The sequence below is a fragment of the Herpailurus yagouaroundi genome, unplaced genomic scaffold (assembly GCF_014898765.1).
Source record: "Herpailurus yagouaroundi ecotype Mexico unplaced genomic scaffold, PumYag 139, whole genome shotgun sequence".
Taxonomy (NCBI): domain Eukaryota; kingdom Metazoa; phylum Chordata; class Mammalia; order Carnivora; family Felidae; genus Herpailurus; species Herpailurus yagouaroundi.
This window is the reverse complement of record NW_024412394.1, coordinates 74807831-74832142: the sequence shown is the minus strand read 5'-3', so window position 1 is coordinate 74832142 and position 24312 is coordinate 74807831. Positions and strand designations below refer to the sequence as shown.

General features: G+C 39.7%; 1 protein-coding gene across 4 annotated transcripts in view; it reads left to right on the top strand.

The window, feature by feature from the left end:
• Positions 1-24312, top strand: part of ROS1 (ROS proto-oncogene 1, receptor tyrosine kinase) — a 124346-nt gene that overhangs the window by 10075 nt on the left and 89959 nt on the right. For all 4 annotated transcript variants that reach the window (XM_040474472.1, XM_040474473.1, XM_040474475.1 and 1 more), the window contains exons 5-12: positions 6823-6883; positions 13718-13866; positions 14543-14681; positions 17924-18125; positions 18786-18862; positions 20180-20302; positions 20474-20658; positions 21818-21915. In XM_040474472.1, the coding sequence (XP_040330406.1) occupies positions 6823-6883; positions 13718-13866; positions 14543-14681; positions 17924-18125; positions 18786-18862; positions 20180-20302; positions 20474-20658; positions 21818-21915 (1034 nt within the window). The remainder of the gene's footprint in view (positions 1-6822; positions 6884-13717; positions 13867-14542; positions 14682-17923; positions 18126-18785; positions 18863-20179; positions 20303-20473; positions 20659-21817; positions 21916-24312) is intronic.

The following is a 24312-nucleotide window of genomic DNA, read 5'->3' as shown; positions in this document are numbered from 1 at the left end:
TTAAGTGTCCGACTTTGGCTCAGGTCATGATCCCTTGGTTTGTGAGTTTGAGCCCTGCATTGGGCTCTTTGCTGTCAGCACAGAGCCTGCTTGGGATCTTCTGTCCTCCTATCTCTCTCCCCCTTCCCTGCTTGCTCTCTCTTTCTGTCTCTCTCTCAAAAATAAAAAAAACAGGGGCGCCTGGGTGGCTCAGTCGGTTAAGCGGCCGACTTCGGCTCAGGTCATGATCTCGCGGTCTGTGAGTTCAAGCCCTGCGTCGGGCTCTGTGCTGATGGCTCAGAGCCTGAAGCCTGTTTCAGATTCTGTGTCTCCCTCTCTCTGACCCTCCCCCGTTCATGCTCTGTCTCTCTCTGTCTCAAAAAATAAATAAACGTTAAAAAAATAAAATAAAATAAAATAAAATAAAATAAAATAAAATAAAATAAACATTAAAACAAAAAAAAGAATGAAGAAGACTTAGTAATTCTCAGAGCACAGAAATGCTCACCTGGGAGTGCTATAAATGTGGGTATAAAAATGACTGTGAGATTCCATTTTTGACACAAATATTTGCTGTTTTATATACCCGTGTGCATATATATATGTGTGTGTATATGTATACACACCTTCACATATATACATATATACTACTCTAATTTGATTGGACAGTTTCTATTCTGAGTGTCTGGTGGGGGAAAAGGTGGTTGGGGAAGGGGGAAAGTGCACATCTAGGGATACCCTTACCTCTGCTGATCTCATTTTCTTCCCCACAAATCACAGTGGTCTGTCATTAAATACAGAACATTAAAAAAAGAACACTGCAGTTGCAATTTTCTTCCTTATTCAACAAACTCCTCTGACAACATTTTAAGGCACAGCTTTTAAAATATTTTATTTTTTATTTGTTTCCCCTGCTGTGATAATATGACACTTGATGCTGACTCTGGCTGTTCAGATCTCTTCTCAGCACTCTGCCTGTTCCCCCTGCCCATGCTGGTCCCTCCCCTGCATTGGATTTTCTCTTCTTTTTCAGAAAGACCGTAGAGATTTTGATCATTTCTTATTTGATCTTCCTCAACTGTTTTGGATTCTATGGCCCTCAGAATTAGTTTTAGGTTGACAACAGATGTTTTTGAAGAAAATGCATTATTTCTCAGCTAGAAGTTTATGTTGTGTTCTATGCAAATGTCCTTGAAACCAGGGAGCAGAACTATTTTCTTCTTCCCCGGGAAAGGAGTATAAGTTATCATCCATTAGTAAAATAGGACAATGTCTTTTTACTAGAGAATAAAAATAAAAAACAAAAAACATTACACTGGAACATATTCTCAATAGCCTGTGCTCACTTTTCGCCTCAAGTGATTTTTTTCCTTGGGGACAGATGGAAGGGTCAGGGTTGGCTAAGAAGTGGTAAAACAGAGGGGAAAATTCACTCCATATGTAAAAAAAAAAAAAAAACAATTATAGGTCTTTCTTGATTGAGATTTAAAAAAAGCTGCCTGAGAGTCTTTTTATATGACTAAAGTAAAATTACCTCCCCCTCTCCCCAAACCATCCCTGGGGAGACTGTGTCAAGAAAGGCAGAGAGAGTTCAAGGCTCTCAAGTGCTGAAGCAGCCCAGGATTGGATTTCTAATGCTGTAGCTCCCAGGCAATCATTGTGCTGCCCAGTTGCCTGTGTTTATATAATGTACATCTTTTCTCACAGTGTTATAACTTCCATAATTATTCTGTTCTTTTCTATTAATACTTGGCTATTTTACACTTACAATTTTTTTAATGTTTATTGTTGAAAGAGAGAGAGAGAGAGAGAGAGAGAGAGAGAGAGAGAGACAGAGCACAAGTGGGGGAGGGGCAGGGAGAGAAGGAGACGCAGAATTCGAAGCAGGCTCCAGGCTCCGAGCTGTCAGCGCAGAGCCCCATGTGGGGCTCAAACCCACCAATCATGAGATGATGACCTGAGCCTAAGTCAGCTGCTTAACCGACTGAGCCACCCAGTTGCCCAGATACTTCACTATTTTACACTTTAAATAAAGTAGAACTGAATAGCAATACATGCTTTATAGATATGGAGATCGAGATAGGTATGTGGAAGGAGACTTAAACTCAGCTACCCACACCTGCAGGAAATCAAACTCTTCAACCATTAATGCGTCAACCCAGGAAGCTGGGAATTTCTGCACATGGTCCTTGGAGGAAGTAGTCTTGAAAATGTTAGCTTAACAAAGTATAAGTTGGAAAATGATGTTAACCCGTGAGAGGGCTTATCCCTGGTAATTAAAAACACAAATGAGATCATATTGTTCCTAAAAATCTTTTTATGGCTTCGCATTGCTGTTTCAGAAAAATTACGAACTACCGTTTGCTGGCTCCCCGGCCTCTTCTTGCACCCCTCTCCCTGTTCTCTGTGCCGGCCACACTGGCCTTTCCCTCTTCTGAGCACAGGAGGCACACTCCTGCCTCCCAGCTTTTGCCCTTAACACCCATAGGAGCCCAGCTCCTTGAAATCACTTAGGCCTTGCTCTAGGGTCATCTTAGCATGGTTCTTTCTGAGCGCCCTGATGAGACAACCTTCCTGCCCAGTCAGGACTTATGCCTTCAACTTGTCTTATTTTCTGCATAGTACTTTTCATTATCTGTTTTATTTTATTTTATTTTTTATGGCTTTTTTTCTTTTGTAAGTTTGTTTATTTATTTATTTATTTATTGAGAGAGAGAGACAGAGACAGAGAGAGAGAGAGAACAAGCTGGGGAGGGGCAGAGAGAGACGGAGACAGAGGATCCAAAGTGGGCTCTGTGGTGAGAGCAAATAGCCCGATTCGGGGCTTGAACTCAGGAACTGGGAGTTCATGACCTGAGCCCAAGTCAGTTGCTTAAGCAACTGAGCCACCCAATCAATCACCCCTGAATGTATTTTGTTTAAAAGAATTTTTACTCTGTTGTTGTCGGTCCTCTTCTAAGAGAACGTACATTCCATGAAGGTAGGGAACTTACTGGTCTTGCTCCCTGCCAGATCCTTCAAGCCTGAACCCGTGCTTGGCACACACAAAAAATGTACTCAACAAACACGTTTTGAATGAATGAACAGTGTTTTAGGGAAAGAAGCCACAATTCATATGGAGAGGCTGTAACTAGGGGCATCCCAGGAGGGTGGTAGGTGTGTCCTCCTTGTGCTACAGGAGTAAGAAAAGGCATTTTGCAGCAAGTGAGCCAGTCTGATAAACACAGGAGTGGAGCCAGAGGACAATGAGACAAGTGGTTTTACTACAATGGGAGAAATGGCGGTAGGGACTAAAACAGAGACAGCAGGTCGATGTAGCCCCTGGGAAGCATGCACTTGGCTTCTGCAGTGGGAATGGTAGCTCAGTAGCCCGGAATAAATACACTGTATAATTGCCCCATCCACGGGCTCTGGGCTCAGATTCTCTGGATTCCTTAAATCCAAAACCTTTAGATGCTCTCTAGGCAATTTGAGCACTGGGTAATGTCATGCGAAGTCCAACGTTAGATAACAGAGAGAGGGAATCTAATATACAGTGTTGCGTCCACTTGATATAATATTTAAACTCCTTAGAGCAGAAACTTCCAGTTTTATGACTACAAGTTCCGGAGAGCTATGTACAGCATGGTGATTATAGCTAATAATACTGCATTATATACCTGAATGTTGCCAAGAAAATAGATCTTAAATGTTCTCACCCCAGAAAAGAAATGGTCATTGTGTGATGGGATGGAGATGTTAGCAAATGCCATTGTGTTAATCATTTTGCAACATATAAATATATCAGATTAACATGTTGTACACCTTAAATTTACACAATTTATGTGTCAATTACATCTCAATAAGGCTGAAAAAAAAAATACAAGGTTCACAAAGTAACAAAACATTTAAACTCCTAGATAGATCAGAATTTTATTTATGTATTTTCCCCTGAAAAAAAATGCAAGAAAAATAAGCCCACAATTTCCTGGGCAGTCAGTACTAGCTGTATTTCCAAATAAACACTATTCCATCTCCTTTCTTCTTCCTTGGTGACTTGGAAAAAAATTTCCATGTTACATGATAGTTTTGTTGCCACTTGGTATATTTATTCTCTCCTCAGGTAATGAACATGTTGAATGCATTTTATTGAAACCTGCAATAAGGATGTGAAAAGTATACTAAACCCTTAAGTTAAATAATCCTGAGCCCAGACTGAGGTATTTAAATTAATCCTTAACTAAGCAAACCCGAGCTTATCAGCCTGTACTTCCTTTGAGTGCCCAGGTCAAACATTGTGCAGCTAGTATTTGTAAATTACCTGGGATGTTTAGGGCAAATGTGTCATGTCATCGTTTCCACCATCATCATGAGAAACAATAGCATGTTGTCTTAGGTATTATAATTGCAAATTGACTGAGAGCAGGAATATGGATCATGATTGTGCTACAGTCACAATTTGTGCCTTTTCTCCAAGAGTTTTTTCCCCTTCCTTTCTTTTCTTTTCTCTTTCTTGTTTTGTTTTCTTTCTTTCTTCCTTCTTTCCTCCCTCTCCCTCCCTCCCTCTTTCTTTCTTTCTTTCTTTCTTTCTTTCTTTCTTTCTTTCTTTCATCTTGAATGCTAATGTATCTGTTAAGAGTTGCAGGAAATTTGTGTCTTAGTTATGAAAATGTTTACTCTTTTCAGTTAATTAAGTAAAATATTAATCATTGTTAGGTTTTTGTAGACCTTAAAATTTAACATTACTATTTTTAAAAAATTTTTAAATTTTTAAATTTAAATTCAAGTTAGTTAACATATAGTGTGGTAACTTTTTCAGGAGTAGAATTCAGTGATTCATCACTTACATATAACACCCAGTGCTCATCCATCTATTATTAGGAAATACATAATTATAACATATGAGTATATGGTGTATACCTTCTATGATATGGAAAGTGATACACATCATTCAGTGACTGTGTGTCATGTGGCTAAAAATACTTGTTAATGGAATTGGTGAATAGATTTTTATTATTTTTAATATTTATTTATTTAACTTAAATCCAAGTTAGTTAACATATGGTGTAATAATGGTTTCAGAAGTAGAATTTAGTGATTCATCACTTACATATAACACCCAGTGCCCATCATAACAAGTGCCCTCCTTAACTCCCATCACCCATCTAGCCCATTCTCCCACTCAACACCTTTCCAGCAACCCTCAGTTTTTTCTCTGTATATTAAGAGTCTCTTATGGTTTGCTCCCTCTATTTTTATTCTATTTTTCCTTCCCTTCCCCTATGTTCATCTGCTTTGTTTCTTAAATTCCACACATGAGTGAAATCATATGATATTTGCCATTCTCTGACTATTTTTGCTTAGCATTATACATTCTAATTCTATCCACGTTGTTGCAAATGGCAAGATTTCATTCTTTTTGATCATTAGTAACATTCCATTGTATATATAAACCATATCTTCTTTATTCATCAGTTGATGGACATTTGAGCTCTTTCCATAATTTGGCTATTGTTGATAGTGTTGCCGTAAACATTGGGGTGCATGTGCCCCTCCGAATCAGCTCTCCTGTATCCTTTGGATAAATACCTAGTAGTGCAATTGCTGGGTCATAAGGTAGTTCTATTTTTAGTTTTTTGAGGAACCTCCATACTGTTCTCCATACAGTTTGCATTCCCACCGACTCAGCAAAAGGGTTCCCCTTTTTCCACATCCTTGTCAACATCTATTATTTCCTGGGTTGTTAATTTTAGCCATTCTGTCAGGTGGTTTTGATTTGTAGTTCTCTGATGAGCAGTGATGTTGAGCATCTTCTCATGTGTCCGTTAGCCATCTGAATGTCTTCTCTGGAAAAGTGTCTTTAACATTGGTATTAAGATATTTATTAAAATGTTCAAGCTATCGGGGCGCCTGGGTGGCACAGTCGGTTAAGCGTCCGACTTCAGCCAGGTCACGATCTTGCGGTCCGGGAGTTCGAGCCCCTCGTCAGGCTCTGGGCTGATGGCTCAGAGCCTGGAGCCTGTTTCCGATTCTGTGTCTCCCTCTCTCTCTGCCCCTCCCCGTTCATGCTCTGTCTCTCTCTGTCCCAAAAATAAATAAACGTTGAAAAAAAAAATAAAATGTTCAAGCTATTAAGAAATGTAGTCAGCTTTTAATTTCTCAAGGAAAGCATGGGTATATAAAATAAATAGTCATCATTTTAAGCTAAAGTTTAAAGTGATTAACTCACTAACCTTTGACCAAGATGGCAAACATATAATTGCATGGTTGAGCTCAGCGTTTTTTTTCCCCCACTGTGGGGTGTCACATATTATAAGGGTCATGAAATCAATTTGGTGAATAAAGAGTCACAACAAATTAAATGAATAGAATAGAACAGAACATATATGAGTGCATCACAGGTATGGGGTTTCTTAATGGGATAAAGTTGTTCTAAAATTAGATTGTGGTGATGGTTGCCCAATTTTATGAGTATAGTGAAAAGCCACTGAACTGTGTGCTTTAAATGGCTGAATTTTATGGCATATGAAATAGATCTCAGTAAAACTGTTAAAAAAAAAAGAAAAAAAAGTAAGTGCTGTTTCAAGATCCCCCACCCCCACCCCCACCCCCACCCCCCAACCTGTATGTGTGTGCCAAGTTGTTTTGTGAAAATGTGTTTTGGAATCTGGGACATGATCAAAAAAGTTTGAAAGGTGCTGTTCTAATTCCACTAGCAAATGGAAACTTTAAGTACTGCGGTGGAAATAATTGATACACCGGTATACTTATATAGCAGGCATTGCATTTCACAATTTAGTTGAAATGTATCAGCGAAAGCAGTTCCTGGGCTGCACTGACTGGTATGGTCCCTGTCTTCCTTAGCGAGAATCATGTGAGGTTGGCTGCAGCGGTGCTGAAGGTGCATACGAAGAGGAAGTGCTGGGTAAGCAGATGCGCGCCACTGTTATTGAAAATAATCAACACCACTCGAGGGACTGTGCGTATGTAAGGAGAATGAGCCACCTTCTAAACTATCTAGACTTCTGGGGCGCCTGGATGGCTCAGTCGGTTAAGCGGCCAACTCCTGATTTCGGCTCAGGTGTGGGTTCAAGCCCACATCACATGGGGCTCTGCGCTCCCAGCATGGAGCCTGCTTCGGATCCTCTGTCTCCCTCTTTCTGCCCCTCCCCCACTCGCACTTTCTCTCAAAAATAAATAAACGTTAAAAAATTTTAAAAAATATTTAGACTTCTCTATCTCAGTGTAATAAAAAATATATACATATATAGAAAAAAATTCAATATTTTCAAATGTGGAAGTCATTGTGATAGAAACTCAGCAAAACTCTTCTTTTATTTAAAAAATTTTTTTTTAAAATTTATTTATTTTTGGGACAGAGAGAGACAGAGCATGAACGGGGGAGGGTCAGAGAGAGGGAGCCACAGAATCGGAAACAGGCTCCAGGCTCCGAGCCATCAGCCCAGAGCCTGATGCGGGGCTCGAACTCACGGACCGCAAGATCATGACCTGGCTGAAGTCGGACCCTTAACCGACTGCGCCACCCAGGCGCCCCGAGATCACTTCCATCTTAATGAAAGAGACAACTATGAATCCTAACTAGATTTGAGGTCAGGAAATGCCACTGTTTTAATGAACCAAAAGCATAAGAATATTTTATTTCACATGCAGTTAATTATTCAGCTAACAGCTCGTCAGCAGAGTATCTACTATCTGCCTGGCTCCCTACAAGGCCCTGGGAAGTTTGCTGAATGTCTAGAAACTATGCTTCTTGCTTTTAGATTCTGATTAAGTAGGGTACTTGGCTATACATCTACAGTTCCCTTTGATTTCAGAGCAGGTTGGGTGTGTCTTAGTGAATTTGCCCTAGTGTGTTAATTCTCTAGTGGTTTCTGAAGAACCAGCTCTTTGGTAAGTCACAGCCTGGATGTTAGTAGCTTTCTTTTCCAGAATTTCCAGGGTCTTCCTCCCACGAAGAGGTAGACTGTTCCCTCCAGACTGGGGAATGATTGATTCTCCTGTAAGTTGTGCTCTTTGCTTCAATGGCTTGCTCCTTGCTCTCAGTGACTGATGGAAACTGGAAGGAGGATCTTGCCTGGCTGTTCTGATTTGCTTCTGCCCTTTGGTATCCCACAAAAGAACCCCCTTGACATTTCTGTGGAGAGATAAGTGGTAGTACATTCTTTTCCTTCTGTGTAGTGGGAATTAGCTATGGATAAAATTTATATTCTATGGTTTCCAAACTGTGCACCGAGGAACCTCCCTGGGGCCTGGGGCGGCCCCTGCCTCCTCCCCCTCCCCCCTCCCAGTGCATCACACATACCTCATAGGAAAGCATGGGGCATTTTAAACATTTAAGGGAAACATAGGGGTAGTTGATCTTCTGGACATTATTGGAACTACTAGTTGTAGGTAGTTCATGGTATAAACAACGAAATGAGCTACATTCCTTTCTATATCATATCTTTGCAACGCTGAGTTTTTTTGGTGATTGCTGGGATAAAAGCAAGTACCATAAGGAACTCAACTTGGAACAGGTTGCCCAATAGGCACACAGATCCCATTAGTGTGCAATTCATTTTTTTTAAGTTTATTTCTTCATTTTGAGAGAGAGAGCACAAGCAGGGGAAGGGCAGAGAGAGAGGCAGAGAGAGAGAGAATCCCAAGCAGGCTCCACAATGTCAGCACGGAGTCCGATGTGGGGCTTGAACCCCTGAACTGTGAGATCATGACCTGAGTGGAACTCAAGAGTTGGACGCTTAACTGCTTGAGCCATCCAGGCACACCAGTGTGCAATTCTCTTTATTGAAGGTTTAAATACATATATTGTGTTTCTATTTATGTGTGTTATTATTTTTTTTTTCAAATATCTGCTAAGGTGAAAGGACATGCATAACTTAAGTTATACTTAATACATGGAGCTGTTTGGTAATTCTTTTGGTGCAGGGAGTTATGCAAAAATTACTGAGAAACTAAAGATGCCAGAACTGAGAAAGTTCGGAAAGCTTTGAGTTGCGTTCCTTTCTTATATTCCAGAATTATACTAACAACTTAATTATATATATTTTATAATACAAGTGTAATTGGTGCTTTATTTAATATTTCACACTGGTTATGGATCAATGTCTATATACCATTAACAAATGATATGTATCAAGTCTAAATAAAAGCAATTGTGCTTACAGGCCATATCTTCAGTTTGTTATAATGAATCTTTTTGCCCAAACACCTAAGATCCTTTTTTGTCTCTAACACACCTAGTACCTAGTTCACCTATCTCTGAGTCTGCTGTATTATTCTGTTTTAGATACTGTCCGTGTCTCTCTTCCACGTGGTGGAAATAGCAATGGTGAAATAAAAAGAACTAATATTTGCTAAGTATTTATGAGTCAGGCACTGTTAAAAGTAATTTATAGATATTAGCTCTTTTTGCGCTCAGAGGTATAAATACTATTTTTAATCCCCATTTTACAGATGAGAAAAATGAGTCACAAAAGTATATATATTTGCTTAGGGCTGCATAGAAAGGGATGGTATTGAATGAACTAGAGAGGGAGTAACTTGATTTTAACCCAACTGTCTGATTTCAGGGGCTTTTCTTACCCACTCAGCTGTGTATTGAAAGTCGTATACAGCTCAGTTCAGCTTCTTTTTCTCATTTAGTTGACTCTTGTCCTGATATTTTAGAACAAACCTACTTGACCTCTGATTGTCCACGCGCATTGCCATGGCTTTGAAACATCTCTACATCTAGTTATGAAGTTTACCTTTACTTGCGTTTACTGATATAACTCTGGTCCCTTCTGCCCAGGTCTCAACTTACCTTCTTTCTGATTCTTTCGGATCTTCCTCTTTGCTGACAACTCCACACTGGACTCTTCTTTAGCATGTCAACCTTAAAAATAAAGTAGCCAGTTATTTCACTAGCAATATGGGTTTATTCAGGAATTAGCGAAGGAATTGCAATTTGGGGTGAGCAAACTATGGCAAACTGTAGGTAAGCCCAGAGAACAGAGGGAATGTAGGTTTTTATAGAGGAAAGAGGGAAACTGGGGAGGGTTGTTTTGAACAAAAGTTCACTGGAGAAGAACAGGAGTTTGAGATTGTGTTAGTGCATTGTTGCTGGAGTGTGGAGGGATCTTCCTTCTTTTTCTTTAAAAAAAAAATCCCGTGTAAAAAATGTCCTCCTTGTCAAGATAATTCTTATCCTCCTTCTTGCTGCTGGTTATGCAGGGTGCAATGAATGGTACGTGTGTGAGAGCTCCCCCCCATCAGGGCTTCTTGATTCCACTTTAAATGAGGTTTCCTTTATTTTTTGAAAAAGGTTTTCCACTGCATATTCCAGTCACCCCGATTAAGTGTCTCACACAATAAAACCGGGGGGGGGGGGAATGGAGCTGCGCTTTGTTTGTGTAGTTATAAAAGCTAAAAATGAACTATAAATAAAAGAATCAGCAGAGAAGGGTTGTGCTAAGCCTCTCTGTGGGCTAGAACCTCAGATGATGGTGGCTTTCTTTTTTCTGGGTCACGGGATATTCTGGTACTATGGACTTTAATTAGTCCAGATTCAGTATCTATAATGATCAGAATGGTGTCAACTTTTAATCAGAAAGAGTGAGGTCGTGGAAGTTTGTATTTACCCATTTTAAGTTTCTTACAAAAACTTATTATGTTTTCTCAACCAGAGTCGTGATTATTTATTTTTTTATAAAAGAAATTGTATCCTCTAAGGTCAGGAACAAGGCAAGGATGCCTGCTTTTAACACTTCTATTCAACATAGTACAGGAAATTCTAACCAGAGCAATGAGGCAGGAAAAAGAAATAAACCATCCAAATTTGAAATGGGGAAGGAAGATTATCCCTGTTTGCAGATAATATGATGTTATATGTAGACAGTGCTAAAGATAGCACAAAAAACTGTTAGAACTAATAAATTTGTACAAAGTCAACACATGAAAATCAGTTTGCATTTCTATCCTCTAATAATGAACAATCTGAAAAGGAATTTAAGAAAGCAACTCCATTTACAATAGCATCAATAAGCACACAATACTTAGGAACTAACTTAACCAAGGAGGTCAAAGTCTTGCAAAATAAAACTGTAAGGCATTTCTGAAACAAAGAAGACATAAATAGACATCCCATATTCTTGGATCGAAAGACAATATAGTTAAGATGTCAATGCTAACACAAAGCAACCTACAGATCTAATGTAATCCCTATTAAAATCCCAGTATCTTTTGTAGAAATAGAAAGACATGTTCTAAAATTCATATGGAATCTAAAGGGACCCCAAACCCTAAAAAGAAGAACAAAGCTGGATGACCCATACTTCCTGATTTCAAACTTATAGTGATAAGTTACAGTCATCAAAATAGTGTGACATTGGCAAAAAGACAGACATATAGATCAATGGATTAGAATAGAGTCCAGAAATAAATCCTATTTGGATAGTCAAATGATTTTTGACAAGTGTGCCTAGACTATTCAAAGGGAAAAAGACAGTCTTTTCAAGAAATGGTGTTGGGAAACTGGATATCCACATACAAAAGAATGAAGTTGGACCCTTACATAATATCATATGAAAAAATTAACTCAAAATGGATTCATGACCTAAATGTAAGACCTAAAACTATACCACTCTTAGAATTAAAAATAGAGCAAAAGCTTTACAACATTGGATTTGGCAATGACTTATTGGATATGACACAAAGCAAAAGCAACAAGAGAAAAAAATAGACAAATTGGACTTCAGTAAAATTAAAAAAAATATGCATCAATAGACACTGTCAATAGAGCAAAAAGGCAACAACATAATGGAAGAAAACATTTGTAAATCATATATCTGATAAGGGATTCATATCCAGAATATATTGAGACTCTTAAAATTTAACAACCAAAACAAACCAAACAACCCAATTCAAAAATAGGTGGAGGATTTGAATGGATATTTCTCCAAAGAAGATATACAAATGATCGATAAGCACAGGAAATGATACTCAACATCACTAAACAATTGGGGAAATGCAAATTAAAACTAGAATGGTTACTCTCAAGAAAAAAAATCCATAAAACAAAGTGTTAATGAGGATGTGAAGCAGTTGGAACACTTGTGCATTGTTGGTGGCAATGTAAAATGGCATAACCTCTGTGCTAAACAGCATGGTGGTTCCTTAAAAAATTAAAAATAGATTTACCATATAATCCAGCAATTCCCCTTGCGGGTATATACTCAAAATAAAGCGGGGTCATGAAGTGATATTTATACACTGATGCTATCTATCCACTTCTTATTGAATTCACAATAGCTAAAACATGAAAGCAAGCCAAGTGTCCATTGATGGAGGAATGGATAAGCAAACTTTGATACATACATACAATGGAACGTTATTCAGCCTTAAAAATGAAGGAAATTGACTATTATGTTTTCTCAACCAGAGTAGTGATTATTTATTTTTTTATAAAAGAAATTGTATCCTCTAAGGTCAGGAACAAGGTAAGGATGCCATGTTCAACATGGATGAATCTTAAGGACGTTATGTTAAGTGAGATCAGCCCTGTCACAAAAAGACAAATAGTGTTTGATGACACTTATGTGAGGGATCAGAGTATTCAAAATCACAGAGACGGAAAGTAGAATGGTGTCTGCCAGAGGCGGGGGTGCGGGTGGGGGGAAAGAATGGGAAATTCGTGTTTAATGGGTAGAGTTTCAGTTTTGCAAGAGGAAAAGAGTTCTGGAGATGGATGGTGGTTATGGTTGCACAACAATATAAATGTACTTAATACCACTGAACACACTTAAAAATGTTAAGACAGTAAATTTTTGTCATGTGTATTTTACACAATAAATAATTGGGGGGGGGGAAGCAAGCTCAAGTAGTAAATCAGTCACAATTTTGGAAAATAGAAAAAGTAAAGTGAAATAACTTCATCCCCGGGGAACATACCGTTCCAAATTCTAGCCCCTTGTACAGTGCCTGAAAGTAGCACCAATAAATGTGTGTTGCCAGTTGTGATGTTACTAATGTTTAGAAGACACAAGATATTTTACATTATAGAACAACTGAATATAGAATCCTTTGGAGTACAACTACTTGTACATATAAAAATAACTTACTGGGACACCTGGGAGGATCAGCCTGTTAAGCGTCTGACTTCGGTTCAGGTCATGATCTCACGGTTTGTGAGTTTGATCCCCATGTTGGGCTCTGTGCCTGACAGCTTGGAGCATGGAGCCTGCTTCAGATTCTGTGTCTCCCTTTCTCTCTCTGCGCCTCCCACACTTATGCTCTGTCTCTGTCTCCCTCTCTTTCAAAAATAAATAAATTAAAAACAATAAAAATGATTTATTGACAAGATGAGCAATAACGAGAATTGTAGTGTGAATTGGGATACACGTTCTGGGACAATGGATGGTTCTGTTATGTACCATATTCCTGGCACCCAGCCCCCTCACCTAGAAGGAAGTGGTTTAGTAAGAGAAAACTGGACATTCTCAGAATGCTCCATGGTCCTTGCCTGTAAAAAAAAACAAAAAAACATATTAATGAATACTATGGGGAAAACAAGAAGCCAGACTGATTCGCTGATTTTCAGAATATTAACCAGTTGACTATATGCATCTTTTATTATTCAGGTGGGTTTTTGTGGCAAGATGTAGTTGTAACAAGAGAGTCCTGAGAGCACTAGATGAAACGGACACCCTTTCTTCTGATATGACAGAGGTGCATGGCGAATGAAATCTTCCTTTCTCCCTAGAAAATGCAGACCTCCCCACAGCACCCTTTGCTTCTTCCATCGGAAGCCATAGTGTGACGTTACGATGGAAATCTGCCAACATCTCTGGAGTCAAATACATCATTCAGTGGAAATACGCACAACTTCCTGGAAGCTGGACTTATACTGAGGTGTGAAAAGCTGCCTATGTACATACACACAGATTTTTTTTTTCCAAATTATTAGCAGTGCCAAATTACTGCATATATTATAGGCATAAAGACATTTTGGAGAAGATTCAAGTATAATGTGAGTGGTTGGATTAGATGAATTTTAATCTCTAGTACTCCCACATGTTGATGCTAAATCCTTTATTTTTGAAGAAAACATATTATTAGACATATTTTGTTCCTTCAGCACAACATCACATACTCAATACTCATAAACATTGATCCTTATCTGCCCATCCCACCCACAGTGATCCCAACTAGGAGGGAGGGCAAGAAGGTCACCTAGAACTGTCCCTTTTAGGAAAGCAAGCATGAGCAAGTTCAGAGAATAATCCCAAGACACTAAGTATATTAACATAGAAAAGTTAAAGTAAAACCTTGAGGTACATGGCAGAGGGCTGAATCCATAGTTTTGCAATTTTGAAGAAGGCGGGACTTTTGGTGTGAATTATGTCGACTGACATCTGGATGGCTCAGCTCTAAGCTCCAGGCCTCTGTTTTTTCCTGGTCTGACGGGCCCTGGGTCACCCCATAGCCAAAAAAGTCATGCATCTTTTACAAACTAATCTGTGTTCTTGAGTCGCACTGTGCGGTGGTGATTCTGTAAATGCTGACTATTAATCTCTCATTGATGTAGGCTGTGTCCAAGCTCTCATACACGGTAGAATCCCTGCATCCCTTCACTGAGTATATTTTTCGAGTGGTCTGGATCCTCACAGCCCAGCTACAGCTGTCTTCTCTGCCAAGTCCCAGTTACAGGACTCATCCTTATGGAGGTATGGTGCACCCGTGTTGCTTATGAAATGAGGAGATTATTCCAAAGTTTTAGTTTGGTTTGTGTTTATTTTAAATAACGAAATAAATGATTCCTTCATCAATTGATCCATTCAGTAACTGAGTACCTCACTATATGTCAAGTCGCTATACCTCTGGGATCAACTGGCATTCTAGGTGCTCCCTGTACTTCTGTGGTCAATACAGAACTCCCTGTTCTTGTGCTGTTCACTTTTTGGAGGAGGAGACATAACTCTAAGGAGGAAACATAATAAATAAGGAAAGTAGATTGTAATTGGGAAGGTGCTGTGTACTATGGTAAGAGGAACATTTTTAAAAAAAATTTATTTATTTATTTTTGAAAGAGACTGGGGGAGGGTCAGAGAGACAGGGAGAGAGAGAATCTCAAGCAGGCTCCATGCTCTCAGCCTGGAGCCCCATGCAGGGCTCCATGCGGGTCTCCTAGAGGGGCTGCACGCTGGGCTCGATGCAGGGATCACACTCACAAACCATGAGATCATGACCTGAGTCAAAATCAGGAGTCAGACACTTAACTGTCTGAGCCACCCAGGTGCCTGGGTAAGAGGAACATTTTGAACAGCGTCTGTCAGGGATTTGGAAATGGGACATGGGGTGAAGGACATCAGGTATTAAATAAGGTAGTCAGTATAAACCTCAATAAGCCACTAAGAGTTAAGGATGGTTTTATTTTTTTATTTATTTTTAAAAAAAATTTTTTTTTCAACGTTTATTTATTTTTGGGACAGAGAGAGACAGAGCATGAACGGGGGAGGGGCAGAGAGAGAGGGAGACACAGAATCGGAAACAGGCTCCAGGCTCTGAACCATCAGCTCAAAGCCTGACGCGGGGCTCGAACTCACGGACCGCGAGATCGTGACCTGGCTGAAGTCGGACGCTTAACCGACTGCGCCACCCAGGTGCCCCAAGGATGGTTTTAAAGCAGAGAAGTAATTGCTTCACATGCTTCTTAAAAAGGTAATTTTGTCAACTACACATAGAATGAATTGAGGGAATGAGAGAGATTTGAAAGCACAGACGTAGTGTGACCAGCATGGAGGTTATGATAATACTTTAATATTTTAACAGACACGATTTTTAAAAAAAATAGCACATTTTTTGGAGCGGTTTCTGATTTCTTCTTTTGAAGATGTGACTTCCACACCAGGAAAAGGATTCAAGCTTGGAGCATTTCAGGGGGATAAATGCCTGGGACGGACAATGAAGGAGAGTTGTCTGGTGCCTTTACCTGCAGGGTTAGCTGAATGGACCTGGAGGGCTTACTCCAGGCAGATGTTAGATGTCCCTACGCCTTAGTTCTGGAGATTTGGCAGTGTGCAAAGAGCCTCACACTGAACTAGGCCATGCCCGGAAGCATAGCTGGACAGCTGATGAAGCTGGTTGAGGAATTTTTCCCCTTCCCTGACTAGTGCCCTCTTATTGTTGATCAGATTTTAGGCTGTGTGTGGCCACCTCTGCTGGTTATTCCCTGACCATCCTCAGAACCTCAGGTCAGACACTGGCCTAGGACAGTATTTGAAATGTTCCCAGGCAGAGTAGAATACATGGATCCTTCTTTGTTCAAACTAGTGTCTCATGCATCCTAACAGGGCTGGAGCATTTTCTGATGCTGGAGAGATAACATGATCCAGGGCGCATGGCTAGTCAAATCAAAATAATGAAGAAGGCAAATTTTGCTTTCCATTTCTGGGCCTTTCTTCTGGATTTGTAAGCTCTCATGCCCTCCAGGTATTCTGGGCCTACACTGGGCATCCTTTTCGTGGATAGCACCTTATTCTTCAATTCTTTCTCACTTTTCTAGCCACATTAAAACTTGTAGGTCTCTGTTTTGTGTTTCATGCTTCATGGCCCTCTTCTTTGCTTGATGGGAAATGTATGATTCTAGATGGTGCCCTGATGAAGATAATTTCTTAACCAAGTGGAATTGTTATTAGTCAGGGATTATCTTGCCCAACCTGACCAGCCTTTTGGGGAGGATTTTTGTGGGAGAGATTTGGACAAGAATCACAGCTCACCATGTAGGTGGCATCTAACTTGCTCAAAGTGAAGCAGATCATGTCTGAGCATTGACCCTAATGAATTAGGTTTTTTGACATCCTGATTCTGATTAGTGAAAGATGATTTGTACCCCTCTGCTCACCAAGGTGACTGAATGCGTGGAGCAGAGGAGTGGACACAATGAGGTTTGTGTTTTTCAAAGATTAGTCTGAGAGTTGAGGAGGAATTGTATCAGAGAAAGGCCAAGAGATCAATTAACAGGCCCTTTAAAAACTCATCCACTGTGAAGGTTGAACTGTCTTATTTCTACCAACTCTCATTAGTCAGGAGTGATGCAGAGCATTTGCCAAACGTGTTCAGAGGCAGCGAAGTCTACACAAGAACAAAGTGACATCAGAGTATGTCTTTCTCTGGGAAGAGGAAATAAAAGAGTGTGGTTTCAGGGGTGGGAGTTATGAGAAGTAGGTGGAGGCATGAAGGCAGATAGGCTGTTAGATCATTTGTTTTTCTGTCTGCTCTTTGCTACTTAGATAGCATCTAAAGTCTGTGAGTGAATGCTTAATTAATTCACGCATGTTCCTTGAATCCTTCATAAGGGAGAGGGTCCTGCCTTAAACACAGTCAACTTGGATTCCAAGGGACCCTGGGAGCTGGGGTAAGGAACACACAGTCTGGGCCAGCACAGCTGAGGCCAGCAAGAGGGAAGCACACTGTTCTAAATCTTGCTTATCTGAACCTGTACCTTCAGCTGGAACTAGTCAGGCTATAGCACTCTCCTGAGTGAGAAGGCCCAGGATTTACTTCTTCCAACTCGCGTTAATCATTGACTCCTCTTTTATTATAGCTTCTCCTCTCCTTCCGCACCGGGCACCACCCTACAGTTTCAATTCATTCAGCTCTCCAGAGATTTTTGATAATTTTTTTCCAGAACATTTATCCTATTTACGTACCTCCACATTTAATTTTATTTCATAAAGGAGATGCAAGGAAAATAATACTTAAAAGAGTCCCTCAGGAAAGTAGCTAACTGGTCTCATTCAGGGATCAAGAGTCGCAGCTCATAGATATCTTACCACCTCCTATCACTTACTTTGAATATTAATACAAATATTTAATTTACACTTCAAAATACAAAACTTTTTTCCTATCCTATTTAAATTTGTGCCTGTAATTTTCCTGCTCACCATGTCACCATTACTTCTTCTAGTTCCGGAAACTGCTCCTTCCATCAGAAATATCGAGAGCTCAAGTCCCGACACCGTGGAAGTCAGTTGGGCTCCACCACAATTCCCAGGAGGACCTATTTTGGGTTACAACTTAAGGCTGATCAGCAAAAATCAACAATTAGATTCAGGGACACAGAGAACCAGTTTCCAGTTTTACTCCACTCTACCAAACACCACCTACAGGTAAGAATTAAGTGGTGCAAGGTAATTGTAGCCAGCATGGCTGCAGGCATAGTAATTATTGCAGAAATATGGCCCCAAAGTTGTTTAAATGTATTTGGAGAACTCCCCTTGACTTTGTGCTGTTGGGTTGAAGTTCTTGTAGCTTTCCTCAAGTTTGTGTGTTAGATTACAGTGTCCTAAGCAAAAACATTCTGAAGTATTTCTATTATATTCAGAGGATCCTTATAAAGAGGCACTAATAAAGACACCATATACACCATGATACCATTTCTTTATTTAATCCAACATGAAAAAAGTAAGGAGGTGAAATTCTGTTAGTGGTGCTTTATTTATTTATTTTTTTAATTAATCGTTAGGGAGATTATTTTATTACTGTTAGCTTTTCTAGCATTTACTAACACCTCTTTAAATTAGGGTAGGAATGAGGGTCATGTAGATAGCAGAGTTCAGCTTTTGACCTCTGTGACCCTGACCTGGTCTACGGGGAATGCAAATAAGGATGTGATTGATGGTCGTTTCAGGGCTGAGCAGTGGTACCGAGAAACTAGATACATGCATTGCCACATTGTTCTTTAAATAGAAATATTGCTCCTTCTCTTTTTATCTCATGTTCACACCATGCCATGTGAAACACATCTCTCCAAATTGTTTTTGGAATAGGTTTTCCATTGCAGCAGTAAATGAAGTTGGTGAGGGGCCAGAAGCAGAATCTAGTATTACCACTCCATCCTCAGCAGGTACAGCCTGGGAAAGCTCCTTTGTTACTTGGAACTGAGGGGTGGCAAGGGTGGGTTCAGCGCTCAGAGTCCAGGGTCATCTGGTGGAGCCCAAGAACCCCACCTCTTCTGCCCAAATAAACACTGTCTTTTGGCACTTGGTAAGCTTTCGGTTTTAAATGAATCCCCATATTTGGCAAACAGAAGGAAATTATGAGACCCATGTTCTTAAGTCAGAATTTAGAAGTTTAAAACTTAGAATGAATAATTTAGGGATAAAAAAATGGCCGCAAGCAAATCCTTAGTTTCAGATGAAATCACTAGTGATTGTGACTCATATTTATATACTTAGGGACACATGTAATCTTTTTGCCCTCAACCCCATTTCATATTATGTATCATCAATTAATACATATCAGATATTTGTTTCTTCCATTCTCCTTAAGGTTTAAAAATATATCTGGATTTAATAATTGACATCTTACCATTTTTAATATTCAATCTACCAAATTAGCTTTTGTTATTTTTTTGCCAGTGTCATTTTTGTTTTCACTTTGGCATTTCAACAACTGCCTTGAGAGATTGAGTGCTTCCTGTATGAGGCCCGTGTGGGAAAAACAATAATGAATTATCTGCACGCATCTATGCCAGTGTGTATTCAATGTCATCTATCGCCGGCCTTTGGTTTTTTGGCTGTTACCAGACTCTAGGAAAGGAGAGACATTTCTGTTATGCAAGAAGCATCCGAAGGGCGAGTTAAATATAGAACAGGCTTGAGGTTGTTGTTACTGCAATTATTGCATAACTTTTATTAATTGCCCTAAAAGTGTTCGTCGACGCACACGGCATCAGTCTCCAGTTGAGTGGGACGTCAAGCAGAGCTCTGCAGTCCTCAGATTTCATTGCTCTAAGGACTTCTCTCTGGCCTCAAAGGGAGAGATCATTGAAGAAAAAAGAGACAAGCAATGTCTGTCAGTCTGGCCTGGGCTGGCCCACCTCCACCAAGCAGTCACATTCTCATGGCTGGGGGTAACAAGCTGAGCTCCTACTTGGGGCAAGGCTGTTGAAAACGGTGATCCCTTATGTGATCTTATTCTGGGGGCCCTCTGGGGCACATATGTATAAATCCTACTTGATTGACACTGTACTTCGCTCCCCTCATCATGGACTAAATGTGATTTGTACTGCAGTTGAAATGTCCCAGTGTCTTCAGACAAAAATCTGACCAGCCTCTTTCAAGCATTAGTTGTCTTGCTTTGAAGGATGGTAATGGGTTCTTTTGCGTGTGTGTCAATGTGTATATGGTTGGTCTGTCTGTAAATCGTGTTATTGTTTTAGTTCAAGAAGAGGAACAGTGGCTCTTTTTATCCAGAAAATCTTCTCTAAGAAAGAGATCTTTAAAACATCTGGTAGATGAAGCACATTGCCTTCATTCAGATGCTATATACAGTAATATTACAGGTCAGTATAATGAAAGAAATGTTCCCTTAGTGTGAAAAAAAAAAAAAAGATCCAGACTGACTTCTGTTATGATCTCCTTATTAAAAATGAAAAGAAATACATTTTCTGTCATGTACTTTTTTTTCCTGGTTGTTGTATAGTAACAGACATGTATTTGCATGGCTCTTCTAGGAATAGTGATTAATGTCCACCAGCAAGTTGTGTATTTCTCTGAAGGAGCTCTCATATGGATGAAAGAGGTTGCCAACATGTCTGATGTGTCTGACCTGAGAATTTTTTACAGAGGCTCAGGATTAATTTCTTCCATCTCTGTAGACTGGCTTTATCAGAGGATGTATTTCATCATGGATGAACGGGTTAGTCGGAGAATTTAAAGTGAACAGCTAGATATTGACACATGCATTTCTCGGTATATTTACAAGTAAACATAATTCATTCAATAAATACTCACTGAATATTTGCTATGTTCTAGATGCTGGGTTAGCAATGAATCACAGATCTGGTCTATAGGCGGGTCTAGAATTTACCTAGGACTAATCCTGACCTACCTTTAAGTCATCTTTATTTGTGATTTTTTAGAGCCACGGGTTTATTACATTTGTGATAACTCACTTTCCATAAGAGAGTGGTGGTCTCTGTGCTATCACTAGGTGAGACTACCGATCATGATTAAAATCAACTGCAGGCAGTTTAAATTAGACAATAGCCAGGGATAACTTTAGTAGGTTTCTGAAAATACAGTATAACTGAAATCTTTAAGGAGACACACTTGATGTGTTTCAAGTTTCCTTATTTCAAAGGGACAAACTTATTGCAATCACCATTGCTGGAAGCCCATAAACTTGGATATAGCTTAAATATTAAAAAATAGTTGAGGAGTGCCTGACTGGTTCAGTCAGTCGAGCATGTGACTCTTGATCTCGGGGTTGTAAGTTCAAGCTCCACGTTGGCTGTACAGATTACTTAAAAATCTCTGGGGCGCCTGGGTGGCTCAGTTGGTTGAGTGTCCAACTCTTGATTTCAGCTCAGATCATGGTCCCAGGGTCATGGGATTGAGCCCTGTGTTGGACTCTGAGCTAAGTGTAGAGCCTGCTTAGGATTGTCTCTCTCTCTCTCTCTCTCTCTCTCTCTCTCTCTCTCTCCCCCCTCCCCCTGCCTGTCTCCCCTGCTTGTGTTCTCTTTCTCTTTCAAATAAAAAAAAATCTTAAAAAAAGTAGTTGAGTGCTTCCACAAGTCAGAAAAATAGGTTTTTGTATTTTATTGATGTAAACAGGATACACACTCATTAGGATATAGGATATAAAACTGACTTTTAAGTTTTTTTTTCTTTCTTATACTTTGAAAAGTGATCAGTGACTAGCAAATTCTAAGCACAGAACAGATGCTCGGGAATACTTATTGTTGGAGAGGGTGTGAGGGTAGGGGACACAGTGAAAAAATAAAAAAAGAAATACTTGTTGCCAAACTGAACATAGACAGACACTGGTCTATACTGATGCATGCTTGATTCTCTAGGTATACACCTGTGATTTAGAGAACTGCTCAAACACTGAGGAAATTACTCCTCCGTCAATTACCACACCTCAAAAAATTGTGGCTGATTCGTACAATGGGTAAGTGTTAACCTTATGATGATGGATTCTCTTCCCTGGCAAGAATCTTTGGGAAACTTGCTTGACAATGAAACATCATAGAATTAGAGGAACCAATCTATAGATCTTATTTCAAATAAAATAAAATATAATTTTAGGCAAAGTTTTCCTTTTATAGAGCCACGAGGAAATTTCTTGCAAACTTGAACTACAACTTCTCAAGTTGAGTAGATTTTCCTCTCCTTCATGGTAAAATATGGGTATATGGGAAAGACCTCTTGTGGGGGACTCAGGGATAGATTCCAGTCCTGGATTTGTCATTTTATGGCATGACTCCGGGTCTCTTTGCCCCCTCAACATTCCCCGCGGGAAGTCCTTTCTGACTGCTTCCTTTCATCATACTGTTTCTTTTGCTGAGCAATTCAACACCAATTCATTTCTCTGGTCTGGTTCTCACACCTATCAGAAGCTGGCTTTGCAAGATAGCTGCTATCACCCACCTTTGGACACAGGTATTGATGGTTAATAACAAGGAAAAATTTCCCGCTATAAATATCTATTTTTCCCCCCACAAATGAAATAGACACATTTTAGCTCAGCTGTCCTCCTTAAATTGCAGTACGACTTGTAGCCAGTAACTTTTCATTTATCTATTCATATGTGGAAGATAACAATGCTGGCCCGGTTGGGTTATTTTGAGTATGACATGAGGTATTCCCTGTGAATATATGTTGTGATCTCCAAATGCACATAAATGTGAAGGATGCAAACACAGAAAATTATTTTGTGAATGTTATTTCTTAAATGTGACCGGATAGTAACAGGTTAATAACAATAAGCAAGGCCAATGTTTGTAAGATTACTTTTTTTTTTTCTTTCCTGTAGGAGTAAAATTGTTTTCGTTTTGAATGAAAACAAAGTATATAGCCCAAGGCGCTTTTTATTTTTCATGAATTGACATTAAAAACAAAGGTTGCTCATTGTTGATCTGAAATCAAGTTTTCTATTCATATTTGTTCGTACTTTACTAGTTACTTATTTTATCTTAGGATTGAATGAATCACTGAATTCAAGAATGTGTTTGAGGGGCGCCTGGGTGGCGCAGTCGGTTAAGCGTCCTACTTGAGCCAGGTCACGATCTCGCGGTCTGTGAGTTCGAGCCCCGCGTCAGGCTCTGGGCTGATGGCTCAGAGCCTGGAGCCTGTTTCCGATTCTGTGTCTCCCTCTCTCTCTGCCCCTCCCCCGTTCATGCTCTGTCTCTCTCTGTCCCAAAAATAAATAAACGTTGAAAAAAAAAAACAAAGAATGTGTTTGAAAAACACTGTGATGTAGGATAAGTCTTTGGGATTCCCTGAATATTATTTTTCTCATTTGTAAAAGTCTAAGATCCTATGAAATGGAACTTTGTTGCTGGCCATTACACGGAAAGCCTCATTTTATAAATAAACTTCACCTACTAAAATAATAATAATAAATATATTTATACTATTATGTGTAATAATATTATATTATTATATTTATAATATTACATATAATAAATGTAATAAGGATAATAAAATTCACCCATTACATCAATCACTCAAAATTCATCTTAGTGAGGTTTTTGGTGGCTCTTTTTTTTCCATTAGGATAAAACTGTCTTGTGCTTAGATTTTGAAATGTGACTAGAAATATTAACGATAATTGATATTAATTGGGCACTTAGTATGTGCTTCTAAGTGTATTACTTCCAAAAATTCATTTAGTTCTTGTTCATCCCTATGAAGTAGGTACTTTTGCTATGTCAGTTTACAGATAGGAAAGTAAGGCACAGGTTAGTAATGACCCAAGATCGCATGGCTCTTTTGCAATGGGACCAGTACTTGGCTCCCAGTGTCTGTCTTCTAATCATCTCCCTATACAATAATAGGGTTTCTGTAAAAATCAGCATATAACTTTCAGCAACACTTTGCTTGTAGTGATCCTAAGGAACTCCAAATGTGTGAAATCATTTATTCTTCTGGCATTAAAAATGGTTTCCTTTGGACTCCTGGGTGGCTCAGTCTGTTAAGTGTCCGACTTTGGCACAGGTCATGATCTCACAGTTCAGTAGTTCAAGCCCTGGATCGGGCTCTCTGCTGTCAGCACAGAGCCCGCTTCATATCCTCGGTCCCCCTCTCCCCTCCCCCACTCTCCCTCTCAAAAATAAACATTAAAAAAAAAGCATTAAAGAATGGTTTATGGGGGCGCCTGGGTGGCGCAGTCGGTTAAGCGTCCGACTTCAGCCAGGTCACGATCTCGCGGTCCGTGAGTTCGAGCCCCGCGTCAGGCTCTGGGCTGATGGCTCAGAGCCTGGAGCCTGTTTCCGATTCTGTGTCTCCCTCTCTCTCTGCCCCTCCCCCGTTCTTGCTCTGTCTCTCTCTGTCCCAAAAATAAATA